Source organism: Eptatretus burgeri, chromosome 7, assembly GCF_056783735.1.
Source record: "Eptatretus burgeri isolate ZD-2024b chromosome 7, Ebu_testis_v1, whole genome shotgun sequence".
NCBI lineage: Eukaryota > Metazoa > Chordata > Myxini > Myxiniformes > Myxinidae > Eptatretus > Eptatretus burgeri.
This window is the reverse complement of record NC_140967.1, coordinates 99,883,693-99,897,071: the sequence shown is the minus strand read 5'-3', so window position 1 is coordinate 99,897,071 and position 13,379 is coordinate 99,883,693. Positions and strand designations below refer to the sequence as shown.

Sequence of the window (13,379 nt, the reverse complement as noted above, 5' to 3'; positions counted from 1 at the left end):
TACTAACAGACGAGTCCTTGGTTTATATGTGCTTCCGATGGATGGTTGCGCACGTTTATGCCTCTTCCTGGACGTGAAACACCAGGGTGGCAGTTTGTTGCTTGGTCGAGATTTGAACCCAGACGACATGGCTCCAAGATCATTGTATAACCTGTAAACCATCCTGTCGTACTAAATTTGCAACTATGTACCCAGAGATGAAGGTTGAAGCTATGACTCGATATCCCGAGTTGTTCAGCCGACGATACGTTACATGCCTGGTGTTGGCTTAATGGATAAGGTGGTGAGCTTGGGATCTGAGGTTCCTGAGTTCAAATCGCACTTGGCTGTTTCATTAATACCAGGTGGGGTTGACTCTGTCATCCTTCTGAGGTCGGCAAAATGAATGCCAGCTTGCTGGTATCCTGTGTCGGAGTGGCGACCCGTCCAAGATTGTGCCCGATAGCCAAGGAGACTGCTTTGGCAGCACAAACGCTCTGCACAGAGTGTGGTCCCAATGGGTGGATGGACAAGTTACTGTACATTCGCCGACGTGTTTTACGGTGATTGTTAACCTCCGCCATCGAAGATTGCAGGTTACTGTTTTCACCCCTTTCTGTTTGTTTCTTTGTTATCTTGCCAAAACGAAGTTTTTGCAAGATATGCTAGTCAGCTTGTATCTTTTTTTTTGTTTGTCTGCAATCACGTATAAAAAATTCTGCAGAGCACAGTTATCATTGGAAATTTTTGTAACTTCGCATATCAGAGGCCTATAGAGGTCCCTTTCAGCGCATAAAATTTTGAAGGTCAAGGTCAAAGGTCAAGGTCACTTTGTCACAAATCAGGGGAGTCGACGAAACCCTTATTTTTTGAGTAATTTTGATTGGATCGTCTTCAAACTTCATGGTCTGGCGCTCAGCTGATTAATGTTTGGTGGCGATTGGCCTTGAACTTCATCTTTTTTTTTTTTCTTTTTTTTTGTCTGTAATCACGTATAAATAACTCTGCAGAGCACAGTTATCATTGGAAATTTTTGTAACTTCGCATATCAGAGGCCTATAGAGGTCCCTTTCAGCGCATAAAATTTTGAAGGTCAAGGTCAAAGGTCAAGGTCACTTTGTCGCAAATCAGGGGAGTCGACGAAACCCTTATTTTTTTGAGTAATTTTAATCGGATCGTCTCCAAACTTTATGGGAATGTAGCATATGGTCTGGCGCTCAGCTGATTAGTTTTTGGTGGCGATTGGCCTTGACCTTCATGGTTAGCACCTGAGGTCAAACATATTTGACCCCAAGGTCAAATTTTCAAGTTTTAGGAACCATATCTTGTAGTACCTCAAATTGAACACCTCGATGAGTGCTTTCTAGATATGTCAAGCTTGAGACATTATGACGTCATTTGGTGACGTTATGAGGCAAACGCATATTTTTCATGGTTACTCTGTAGAACGATTCTCATCGGAATCTCTCGTAGGCAGATATTCCTCAAGGAGTCGCTCCTGGTGGATAGCAGCTCTGTTCACCTCAGTGTGACCTTAAAGAAGTCACACGTGGTCACCTTTTGGCAAGATACGGGTCACCCTGCAGGTGACATTGTTTTATTTTATTTGTTTGTTTGTTTACAGTATTACGGAAAAACTCGACGGATTTCGACGAAACTTGGTGGGGGAGTTAGGTATGGTCCAAGGATCATGCCATTAATTTTGGACTTGGTCCCCCCCCCCCCCCCAAAAAAAAAATTGTTGGAGAATTTTTTTTTTTTTGCATTTCTACATGTTTTAAGTGATTTCCAACCCCCCCCCCCCCAAAAAAAATTGTTACCCCCCCCAAAATAGAGAAATATATATTTTTTGCATTTCTACATGTTTTAAGTGATTTCCAACCTCCCCCCCCAAAAAAAAATTGTTCAAGAAAAAAAAAATTTTCCAACTTTTTTTTCAACAAAATTTTGATTTCTTTTTTTTTGCATTTCTACATGTTTTAAGTGATTTCCAACCCCCCCCCTACCCCCCCCCCGAAAAAAATGTTGGAGAAAAGAACTATAACTGTCAGCACTGTTGACATCATATTTAATGAATAAGATATAAGGTTCACTTGAGTGACCCAGCAGTATTGGCGGCGGAGGTTTTGCACTCTCCCGAGTGCTCCCCCTCTAGTTAAAATACTGGAATCGGATTGGTTTGATCATTAAGAACGGTGGTGGAGGGGGGATGGGGTTGTGCCAGTGGAATGGCAGAAAGGTCAGTTTACCCATCAATGACAAGTTATCCTAATGGAACAAACTAAAACACTGAAGTGAGAAATGTGTCCAACAGATCATCATATTGTTACAGCTGTGGAAATTCGCAAACCACCATTCAGGTCCCGTATGTGAGATATCTCTTAAGTACATGTGTAATTAGCCCCAAACCCGTTGTTTAGAGGGAATTTATGTGATTCATTCGGGCTGCGACGCTTTGAGTTAGGCATTTTTCTGTTCTATCTTTATTTTGAATCAACCGCCATAACCATCAAACCACCACCAAAAACCCTCCACCACCCTCACCTCTCTCCTTCTACGGCCATTCCCGCATCACCTGTGAACACTGAGCGTCGGGCTGTCCTGGGCTTGTTCAGCGAAACGCACCGAGTCGCGAGTGCAAATTGCGGCCTTTCCGAGGGAAAATTCGGATCAAGAATGCTACACGCCCCTTTTCCTCCGTCCAATCTGCGAGCGTGGCTCCGCCCCTGAGCTCATCCTGATCCGGAAATTTGCATATGGGTTATCCTGCCGGCCTATAAAGTGCCGAGCGCAAAGAGAAGAAAGAGAGAGTCAGTTTGGAAGAGCGGCGGAGTGTGGCAGAGAGTTTTGGCAGTCAAGTCGGGTTGGAGAGCGGAGCAGAGTGGAGTCGGGAGGCGAAGGCGTCAAGGTGGTTTCTGCAGTCGGCTGAGGAGAATTGTGGGAGGAAGCCAAGGAGCTCGGGTCCAAGGCAGGGAAGACGGCGGTCAGCGACGAGTTCGCGGTGGGATCGCTTGTCGCGGGACCCAAGCCAGCCAGCCATTCTCCTCCCCCAGGGCATCAACAATTTCCCCCTTTCCCCCGTGCTGAGATAGTGTAAAAAGGGGGCCCCGTTCCCACCCCACTCCAAGCGGTGCCAACCAAACTCGCGAAGGAGCACGAAGTCGGGGCACCGCCGGGCAGCCACATTTGTGGCTCGTCACGAGGACGCGGGAAGGACCCACCCGGTCTCTCGGACCTGACCGCTCCTTCAGGTCCCGCGCACACGTTGGCCTACGGGCTAGTCTGCCCCCTTGCCTATGAGGGTGGCTTCTTTCCTTTGCTTTTGAGTAAAAGTGTGTCGGCGCCGTCTGTGAAGTAAAACTGTATAAGTGTTGCCGTGTGTTCGCGTATTCGGTCGTAGCTCTGCATTGTTGTTATTGCTTTAAAATTGATATATGTGCATTCTGACTGTTTGACTGTATATGTGTGCTTTTCGTGGGCTGGGTAATAAATGTGCATTATGTTGAATTGTTCCCCGTTTCGCTGCGTCCTTTCCTTCGTTTGAATCTCCATCTTGCTCCACGTAAAGGGTTCGTAGTGGGCTTAATAGGCCCGGTAATTAATCGGAACTGTCGAGGCCGACGATAACACCGCTCGGTTATCCCGATAGTACGGAACGGGCCGCCCAAGCGGCTCGTGTCCGGAGTAAACCTGCGGCGAGGTACGATCGCCCGGTTTACCATCTGCGTGGGTACTTAGGTAGGTCGAGTTTGGCGATCAACCCTATCCTACACGGGTGGCCGATTGGCACGATTGTGGTGAGGTTGAAAGGCCCACCCATGACTGGCTCCGGGCGATAGTTCCCGGAGGGTCACGACTGAATTGTCCGTCCGGTGGGCGACGTGCCGCCATTCGAGTCGAGCGGCCGATCGCACGCCGGCGGGCGCGAATTCGCAACAATATTAATAGTTAGAAGGTGAACAGGATATGGGCTAATAAGGGAAAACCCACATGGTGACAGAACCTGGAAAGGAAAGAGGGTGAAAGACCAGAAAGAAGGCGGTAGAAGACAGAGACCACTGTCCTGTCTGCGATGGCAAAGTGATAGACGCACAGACCCAGATTAATCTCGGGAGATTCCAATTATGTTGAAGGCCGTGGTTTCCAATGTGGCGTGCTGAGTAACACATGAGGCTGGGGAGCCAGCCCAGAGGGGAGAGCAGTACTCTATCGAGCTGTGGATGAAAGCCTTGTAGGTGATGGGAGTTCAGGTGTGCCAAGTAAGGACTTTGTATGACGGAGGATGCCCAGTCGGCGGCTGACCTTGAAAGCCAACTTTGAGATGTGGTTTGCCCAAGAAAGATCATGGCTGATCGTGAGGCCCAAATGTTTGAGTGAAATCCTTACGGTACCGACTTCAAAGACGCACATTTGCCAAGATTTTTTTTTAAAAAAAAACATCGAACTCGATCGGTGGGCTCATTGATATTCGTGATCCATTTATTTTCATCATCAAAAATGTAAAACTCCTTATCTCTCTCTTCTCTCTCTCTTCTTGTATGTTCCCGAAATACAGCCAAAACGGTACACGATAGCGCAAAAATATTAGGGCCACCTTACTCATCATTCGCCTGCGATATGCAGTATCAAGTTTCGTTAAAATCGGGCAACAAAAAAAATGATTAAAAAATCAATTCCTGATTCAGTCAAGTACTCTTCGGGAGAATTTGTTCAATGCAAACAACCTCAGTGGTATAGTTTGCTGGTGCTACCTTTTTTTTCTTCTTGAAATGATGTATTTTAAAATCTCAAACATTTAGTATAGACAAAGAACAAATTTATTTTTCAGCATAAAATAAGCATCGCCATTTTGATCTAATACTTCCGTGTTCGTTAATAAATAAAATTGTGTTTAGACGTGTGCTTCGTTGAACGGTGACTCCTGAGGTAAATGCTCAAATTTTCTTCAAGTTAAAGTTTGACCACTAAATAATGTTAAAGTTTTGTGTCTTTTTTTTTTTCATCAACCGCTGTCACAAAAGGAACCCAACGGGTTCACAGGTCGTCTAGTAATATATAATAACGAGCTTGTCGATAAGAAGCCATGTTTGAAGATTTCAAACGAAAACAAAGTTCCAGGATTCTGAAATTTTTGGGGGTGTAGTCTATTGTATTTTCAAGCATATGGCGATGCCACTCTACCAATTGTGGAACATTGTGGCTGATCTCACCTGTGCTGTTAAATATATCCTGCACTTTTATATGAGCTATTTGTGAAATGCTGGATGATAACTTGTGATTAGTTTCATGCAGCTCCATCACTTCACTTCTAATCGGTTGCTGAGTCAAGTACCAGGCGAGCTTCTGTGTGTTTTTATTATAATATCGTGACGTCCACGGGACTTGAACAGTCCCGCCAACGTAGAATGAGCCGAAACGATGGAGGCGATTTATTTGTTTATAACCCAAACATGGCGGTTCTAATCGCTCTACCGCAAACGGGACGAGGAAGGTGGCACGAGTCACTTTTCACTGAGTTGATGATGTTTATTTGTTTTTTATAATTACCAGAAATAACAAGACTCGGCAAGAAGAGGGATCCGGGGCGATTCGACGGGATGGTGTGGGATCGGGCGTGGGGAAAAACACAGACAATTCCAATGAATATACAGTTCTCGATCCTTCTAAGGCGCCAAACACACACACACACACACACAAAACGTAGCTATCTCTGGTGGTCAGGCTGGACCGTGGTGTGGACGCAACTGTCCCTGGATCGGCGCCGGACGAGCTGGCCTTGCTCTCGCCAGGGGGGGGCAGGAGAAACCGCGGTGCTCTCGACCTCCTGGTCCTGGCCCAAGTCCGCCCACAGCCGCCAGAGAACCAGCTCCCGCGCCAAGCCGCGAGCAGGAGAGGTAGGCAGGTCCGCCCGCCGCCCGACCCCGTACTCCGAGTCAGCAGAGCCAACCAAAGCGAGGGACGAGGCTCGGCAAGGCTCCCAGGCACGATCAAGAACACGATCGACTCAACACAACAACCAGGACGCTCTCTGCCGCCACAGCTTCCACACCAAAAAAACCACGATCTTTTGGTTGTCATCTTCTTCTTCTTTTTTTTCGACCCCGAACAGAACCTTTTTATCCTTCGTCCTCGTCACTCCCAATCGAGCCGTTTATTGGCCCACCGCCATCGCCTTCCGCCAATCGTGATCACGGGGCGGAGCCATCCGCTGCACTGTCCTGTGACGTCACGGCCAGTCTTCAGAGAATACCAAAAGGGGTTTACGCAGACACACTTACCCTATCCCGTGTCCCTATCTAATTACGTGACAATTATCATTTCCCCCTTGAAGAAATGAACATTTACTAGACAACTTATCACCACTGAATTGCTACTTATTACATCGAGATCCTGGTAAACTCGAACAGCATGGCATACCTAATTAAACATCCTAATTTCCCTTTGAATGCATACCCCCCTCTCAAATGTAACAATATAAATAAATGCAGATGAGTCTTGTACTGTCAAGTGAATCAAATGCATTGTGTGTCATCTTCAGGAGCTTATTCCAACAGCGATTCAGAATCTTGCAATACAGAGCCAGAGCTGGACAGCAGATGCAGTTCTGGCTTGGGACTCGCTGAGGACTACTTTGCACAACCTCAGGTGAATAGTATGCAAACTGTAAAAGCTGACAGAGGTAATGTTTCTGTGGTTCCAAGACTCCAAGTAGCATACTGTATACATATTGAGTGAAAGAAGCTTAGTAACCTGCAAGGAGGATGGGTATGCTTGGTGGTTTCCCTGGTTAAAGTGGTTGGCTAAGGATCTCAGGGGTCGTGAATTCAAACCGCCGATGTGCTAAGGGAATACCTGACGGGTCGACAGCCTGTCGTGCTTTCGAGATTGGCAAAATGAGTACCAGTTTGCTGGGGAGTAGAGATCAACAATAGTTGATCTGGGGAGACAGCAGTGGTGCACCCTCCTACTCAACTGGTGGAAGCCTTTGTGTTGCCTCCTACTCAGCTTGACACATTAATGGAGGTAGAAGCAATTATGAGTAGATTGGGACGGTGAAATGACATTCCTCTGTGCTGTCAACGTTTGAAGCCCTGGAGGAAAGGGTGGAATTAAACTGACTTGGCAAGGCGATTTCATAATGGGGAGAAAAGACAAAACAAGAAAAACTAAAGGGGGAGCACTCGGGAGAGTGAAAAACCTCCGCCGCCAATACTGCTGGGTCACTCAAGTGAACCTGATATCCTATTCATTCAATTTGACGTCAACAGTGCTCACAGAGTTATAGTTTGCAACTTTCCCTTTTACTTTTAACTTTTACATACTCAATTCATTCGTCATAATTGATTTCTTGAGACGAAATTGATTTTACGTGGGTATATCCACCTGAAGTTCCAAAATCAGCCGCAATTATAATTTTGGCATGTTCTTTTTTTGTTGGAAATCACTTATAACATGTAGAAATGCAAAAAAAAAATCGAAATTTTGTTGAAAATTTTTTTTTTTTTCTCAAACAATTTTTTTTGGGGGGGGGGTTGGAAATCACTTAAAACGTGTAGAAATGCAAAAAAAAAAAATTCTATTTTTTTTTTTCAAATTGGCCGCCATAGCGGCCATATTGGATTTTGGACCAAGTCCAAAATATAATGGCATGATCCTTGGACCAGACCTAACCCCCCACCAAGTTTCGTCGAAATCCGTCGAGGAGTTTTTTTCCGTCATACTGTTCACAAACAAACAAACAAACAAACAGAAAGGGGTGAAAACGGTAACCTCCATCCATCTTCGATGGCGGAGGTTAACAAGTGAAATCCTTCAATACAGCATTGTGTGGTGAAGCAAATGAGTACACTAATGTCATTGAAAGAACCACTTATCACTTTGCCACCAATATCTGCCATAATTGTAAGTAAATTTAAACTACTAATGCATGATGAAACACTTGTTTATGGCTGATATTAAAGAGAATGATGGCATAGGAAGAACTTAGCTTTTAGCGTTCGACGCGAAATGCCATGGTGGGCGGAAATGACGTCTTTCGTTCGTTCGTACATGAGAGGGTAGCGTTTCTTGGTTTTTTTCCGTCAAGCAATAAATTCAATGGTTTTCACATTTATAACACATTAGTTTAACAAATTTCCATTGAAATACTCGGGTATTTCCGTCAATTGTCGCCATTTCCGTCTAGGTTACGCACTGCCATTTACCAGACGGCCGTCATTGGCTCATTTGAGGCGGGGGGGGGGGGACACCGGGGACATTTCAAACTCGGTGCAATTGTATACAGCGCATGTGCTGTAAAAAGCAACCAGAGCTTGCAGACCCTCGCCAGGATTTGTTTTGTGTGGTGATTGTGCACTGTTGTGTTCCGTCATTAATAAAAGACATGATTAAAACAGACACTTTAATTGCTGGCAGTGATGACCTGGTATCAAGATGTCCCACTTTGATGTAACCCCACTTTGATTGAACACTTGACCCTGACCGATGACCTTTTTTATCTTGCCAAAACGAAGTTTTTGCAAGATATGTTAGTCAGCTTGTATGTTTTTTTTTAAAATAATTTATTTATTTATTTATTTACTTTTTTGTCTGTAATCACGTATAAAAAATTCTGCAGAGCACAGTTATCATTGGAAATTTTTGTAACTTCGCATATCAGAGGCCTATAGAGGTCCCTTTCAGCACATAAAATTTTGAAGGTCAAAGGTCAAGGTCACTTGTCGCAAATCAGGGGAGTCGACGAAACCCTTATTTTTTGAGTAATTTTGATTGGATCGTCTTCAAACTTCATGGGAATATAGTTCATGGTCTGGCGCTCAGCTGATGAATTTTCGGTGGCGATTGGCCTTGACCTTCATTTGTTTTATTTTTTTTGTCTGTAATCACGTATAAATCACTCTGCAGAGCACAGTTATCATTGGAAATTTTTGTAATTTCGTATATCAGAGGCCTATAGAGGTCCCTTTCAGCGCATAAAATTTTGAAGGTCAAGGTCACTTTGTCGCAAATCAGGGGAGTCGACGAAACCCTTATTTTTGAGTAATTTTGATCGGATCGTCTTCAAACTTCATGGGAATATAGTTCATGGACTGGCGCTCAGCTGAGTTAATTTTTGGTGGCGATTGGCCTTGACCTTCATGGGTAGCGCCTGAGGTCAAACATATTTGACCTCAAGGTCAAATTTTCAAGTTTTTGGAACCATATCGTGTAGTACTTCAAATTGAACACCTCGATGAGTGCTTTCTCGATCTGTCAAGCTTGAGACATTATGATGTCATTTGGTGACGTTATGAGGCAAACGCATATTTTTCATTGTTACTCTGTAGAACGATTCTCATCGGAATCTCTCGTAGGCAGATATTCCTCAAGGAGTCGCTCCTGGTGGATAGCAGCTCTGTTCACCTCAGTGTGACCTTAAAGAAATCACACGTGGTCACCTTTTGGCAAGATACGGGTCACCCTGCGGGTGACATTGGTTTGTTTTTATTATTATTCAATTGAATTTAGAATGGGATTGAAATAAATTAAATTCAAATCAAATTGAAGACATAGGTACAGTCCTGCATTGGATTAATCAGAAAGAACCCAAACAAGCAAAAAGCAAAGATGAAGTCATCAGGAGGAACCTGAATAGGATTCACATTTAAACTGCTACTCCTCTTCCCTCAAACCCATCCAGGCACAGCCCAGTGAGCCTGATTCAATAAAAGAGAACCCAGATAAAAAAATTAAATAATTCTGGCTGCCAGACCATGCGTCTGATCAACTTGAAATTTAAAACATGGATTCCCCATCAGCACTAGATCATAATTGTGAAGTTTCATGATGATTGATAAAGCGGTTCCATGGAAAACATTATTTAATGTTTTTCTTCAATACAATATGGCTGCCAAACCATGTGACCTATCAACTATTCCTTAAACCTGTACACCCGTGCCTTGGGGAACATTTGTGTGAAGTTTCCCCATTTTTTTTCTCGCCGTTCAGAAGAAGATTTTTATACGTTTTCAGGTAAATCCAATATATCTGTCAAACCATGTGGCCTTTGACGTCATGTGTGTGAACCTTTTGTTCCTCATGGATAGGCGGTCATACGTGTGAAGTTTCGCCTCAATCTGTTCAGCCACTGTTCTTTTCAGTTCAGCCAGAGAAGAAGTTTTTTGAAAGTTAAAAAAAAAAACAATGTCAACTGCAGGGTGACCCATATCTTACCAAAAGGTGACCACGTGTGACTTCTTTAAGGTCACACTGAGGTGAACAGAGCTGCTATCCACCAGGAGCGACTCCTTGAGGAATATCTGCCTACGAGAGATTCCGATGAGAATCGTTCTACAGAGTAACCATGAAAAATATGCGTTTGCCTCATAACATCACCAAATGACATCATAATGTCTCAAGCTTGACATATCAAGAAAGCACTCATCGAGGTGTTCAATTTGAGGTACTACACGATATGGTTCCTAAAACTTGAAAATTTGACCTTGGGGTCAAATATGTTTGACCTGAGGCGCTAACCATGAAGGTCAAGGCCAATCGCCACCAAAAATTAATCAGCTGAGCGCCAGACCATGACCTATATTCCCATGAAGTTTGAAGACTATCCCATCAAAATTACTCAAAAAATAAGGGTTTCGTCGACTCCCCTGATTTGCGACAAAGTGACCTTGACCTTTGACCTTGACCTTCAAAATTTTATGCGCTGAAAGGGACCTCTATAGGCCTCTGATATGCGAAGTTACAAAAATTTCCAATGATAACTGTGCTCTGCAGAATTTTTTTTATACGTGATTACAGACGGGGGGGGGGTTGGGAGGGGGCTGAAAGCACAGAGGGAATGGACGACTGAAAGCACAGAGGGAATGGAACCAGAAGAGAGATGAGAGAAAACTAGCCACAAATCTGGCTTTCAGATAGCAACACAAGTCTTATGAAAACACGAGTTCAGGACCATTTAACCTTTTGGTCTTTTTATCCCATTCCAATACGGTGTACCATATCCTGTTCCATACTCTGTGATACAGAGCGTCAGTGCTGCTGAAGCTGTTTCTTGACCAAAGTCATGCTGGGCAATTTGCCATCCCCGTGTCCCAACAGTAGTTCGGGTAGGAATTTGTAATTTGATTTGGGTGCCGGCAATAGCTCGTCTACTCTTCCACGAAGGACACCACGGGGCACTTAACGTCCACCAACTAATGCCGGCAGGCAGGATGCGCAGTTTAAGGTCCATTCAAAGGACATCATACACATTGATGAATCACCCTGCCTGTGAAATACTGATGACAGTTTATAGCTGGGTCGGGATTCAAACCCAGGCTAGAAAGCTTTGAGGCACATGTGCAGACCTCGACGAGTCGAGGCCATCTTGTCAGCCCCTTTAACTGATTTATCATTTTGAATGAAATCAAAACATCAGTAGTTAGAACGTTTGTTGCTGCTCTTTTATTTTACAGTCTGTTTGGTGAAATAATCTGTATTTGATCAGAACTTTGATTAACCCATTCTTGTCTGCCTCTACTGCTCACCTTTGCATCGTGGTACAACCGAATGCAACTCTTTGATGTTGCATAACTTGCACAGGTGAGGAAAAATCGCCCATGTTCTAAGCAACATAATCACAAATGTTTCACCTTTATTTTCCCCGAATAACAATATGCAGCATTTCTTGTTTTGAAAGCATTGTGATCCACAATAACTCACGGGCAACTTCTAAAAATACAATTGCTCACTGCTTTACGATTAAAAGTTAATGTTTCCTCTCACTTTCACCTTGTGCTTTATCCAGGGTTGTGACGAGCTGTCCCACATAGAGGAGCTGGAACATGCCATAGAGATGTGTAAGGTGACGGTGCTCGAGTCTCCTGAATTGTCCTCAAAGAGAGAACAAGCTACAGCTCAGCTCATCCGCTTACGCATGAAACTACAGCAGTTGAAGGTAAAGTTGATTCTGGAGTAAGAATGGTTGTTTTTTCATTGGGGTTGGGCAAATGTTTGTTATAATTTCTTTGAGGATGCGGTAGGGGTACATGCCAAATTAGGTACTGAAAGAGATTATCTACTTATTATGTACCAACAAGTATCTGTGCTATGCATTGGAGGAGGGCCACAGTGTAGTGAGTGAGAAAGTAAACAAACATAAGCATAAAAATTACACTTGTATGTGTTGCACCTTCGAGCTTTCAAAATCACAGAAAATGCGGAAACGGCGAATAAGCAATGCCAAATCTGCGAATGTCATGGATAGAAACCCTCACACAATTTCCTCATTATACTTTAAACTCAGTCTCTCTATTTTCATTCCAAACAACATCATTGCAATCACAAATTGATATTTTACCATTAATTTATCAAAGCACAAACACTTGTGAGGTAAACGGATATAGACTCAGTTCTCACGTGACACCCAATACAGACGAATCTGCCAGTGAGAAAGGGCAGATACAAAACACTTCCTACGGATCTAAAATTAAAATCATAATTGAATTGAGACATTGATGAAACCTCCCACCCACTTTAGAATGGATAAAAGCGGGGTCGTTCGGGTGGAAAGTCAAAATCACGATTGTATTGAGATATGATGAAACCAGCTAATGTTTCTGCCAAACCTGTGATTGTGTTAACTTCCTGATCGGGAGCAGTTTCGTACGGATCGAAAGTCAAAACATCATTGTATTGAGGTATTGATGAAACCTCCCACCCAACATAGGACATCTGCTGAGACCCCAAAATGTTCCACAGAAGGTTTGGCAGGGCTTGCTCCAAAACTGAAGGAGCATTTCGGAGACAGACAGACAGACGGAAACACAGTCCTGCTTTATTATATTGATCAATTTTACGTATCGATTAGGTTTGGGGAGGTGTGGGTAGCTGAATTGAGAAGGTCAGTAATTTTAGCAGGATTGGGAAGAGAAGGGAAATAAAGGTAAACGGACTCGGTGTCGTCGTTGGAGCGTCCGCTCCAAGTCTATGAGGTCTGCAATTCAAACCCAGGCCAAGTCATACCAAAGACTTTTTATTGTATACAGGAGCACGGGCATTCCCCATAGGTTAGCATCAATGGGGAGGAGGAAATTCTTTCTCAGGAAAATTTCCCAATTAGTGCGGTGAGAAAGGCTACGCCCTTGTTGTAGCCTCGCTGGTACTTGAAGTGCCCCAGGAAGTGACGGCAGTTCATCTTCGAGCCTTGGATCCTGTTAAAAAAAAAACTAGCTTTCAATGTATCTTGCTTGTGGTGCTTTGCTTAATCACAAGTGCTTCCTCTTCGAGCACTAACAGAAGATCATTTGTGCAGGCTTTCTTCCAGGTGAAAAATCTGGCCGTTTTGGGATAATTCGGAATTGCAAATGCACCATGGTGGTATTGGGATGTGGTTAAAACCACTATGGTTAATTTGATTCATTTAG

At 43.9% G+C, this 13,379-nt stretch overlaps 1 protein-coding gene across 6 annotated transcripts in view; it reads left to right on the top strand.

The window, feature by feature from the left end:
* The window catches only part of DEF8 (differentially expressed in FDCP 8 homolog), a 49,941-nt gene that overhangs the window by 2,758 nt on the left and 33,804 nt on the right, over positions 1-13,379 (top strand). For all 6 annotated transcript variants that reach the window (XM_085889867.1, XM_085889869.1, XM_085889868.1 and 3 more), the window contains exons 2-3: positions 6,518-6,624; positions 11,762-11,911. In XM_085889867.1, the coding sequence (XP_085745993.1) occupies positions 6,518-6,624; positions 11,762-11,911 (257 nt within the window). The remainder of the gene's footprint in view (positions 1-6,517; positions 6,625-11,761; positions 11,912-13,379) is intronic.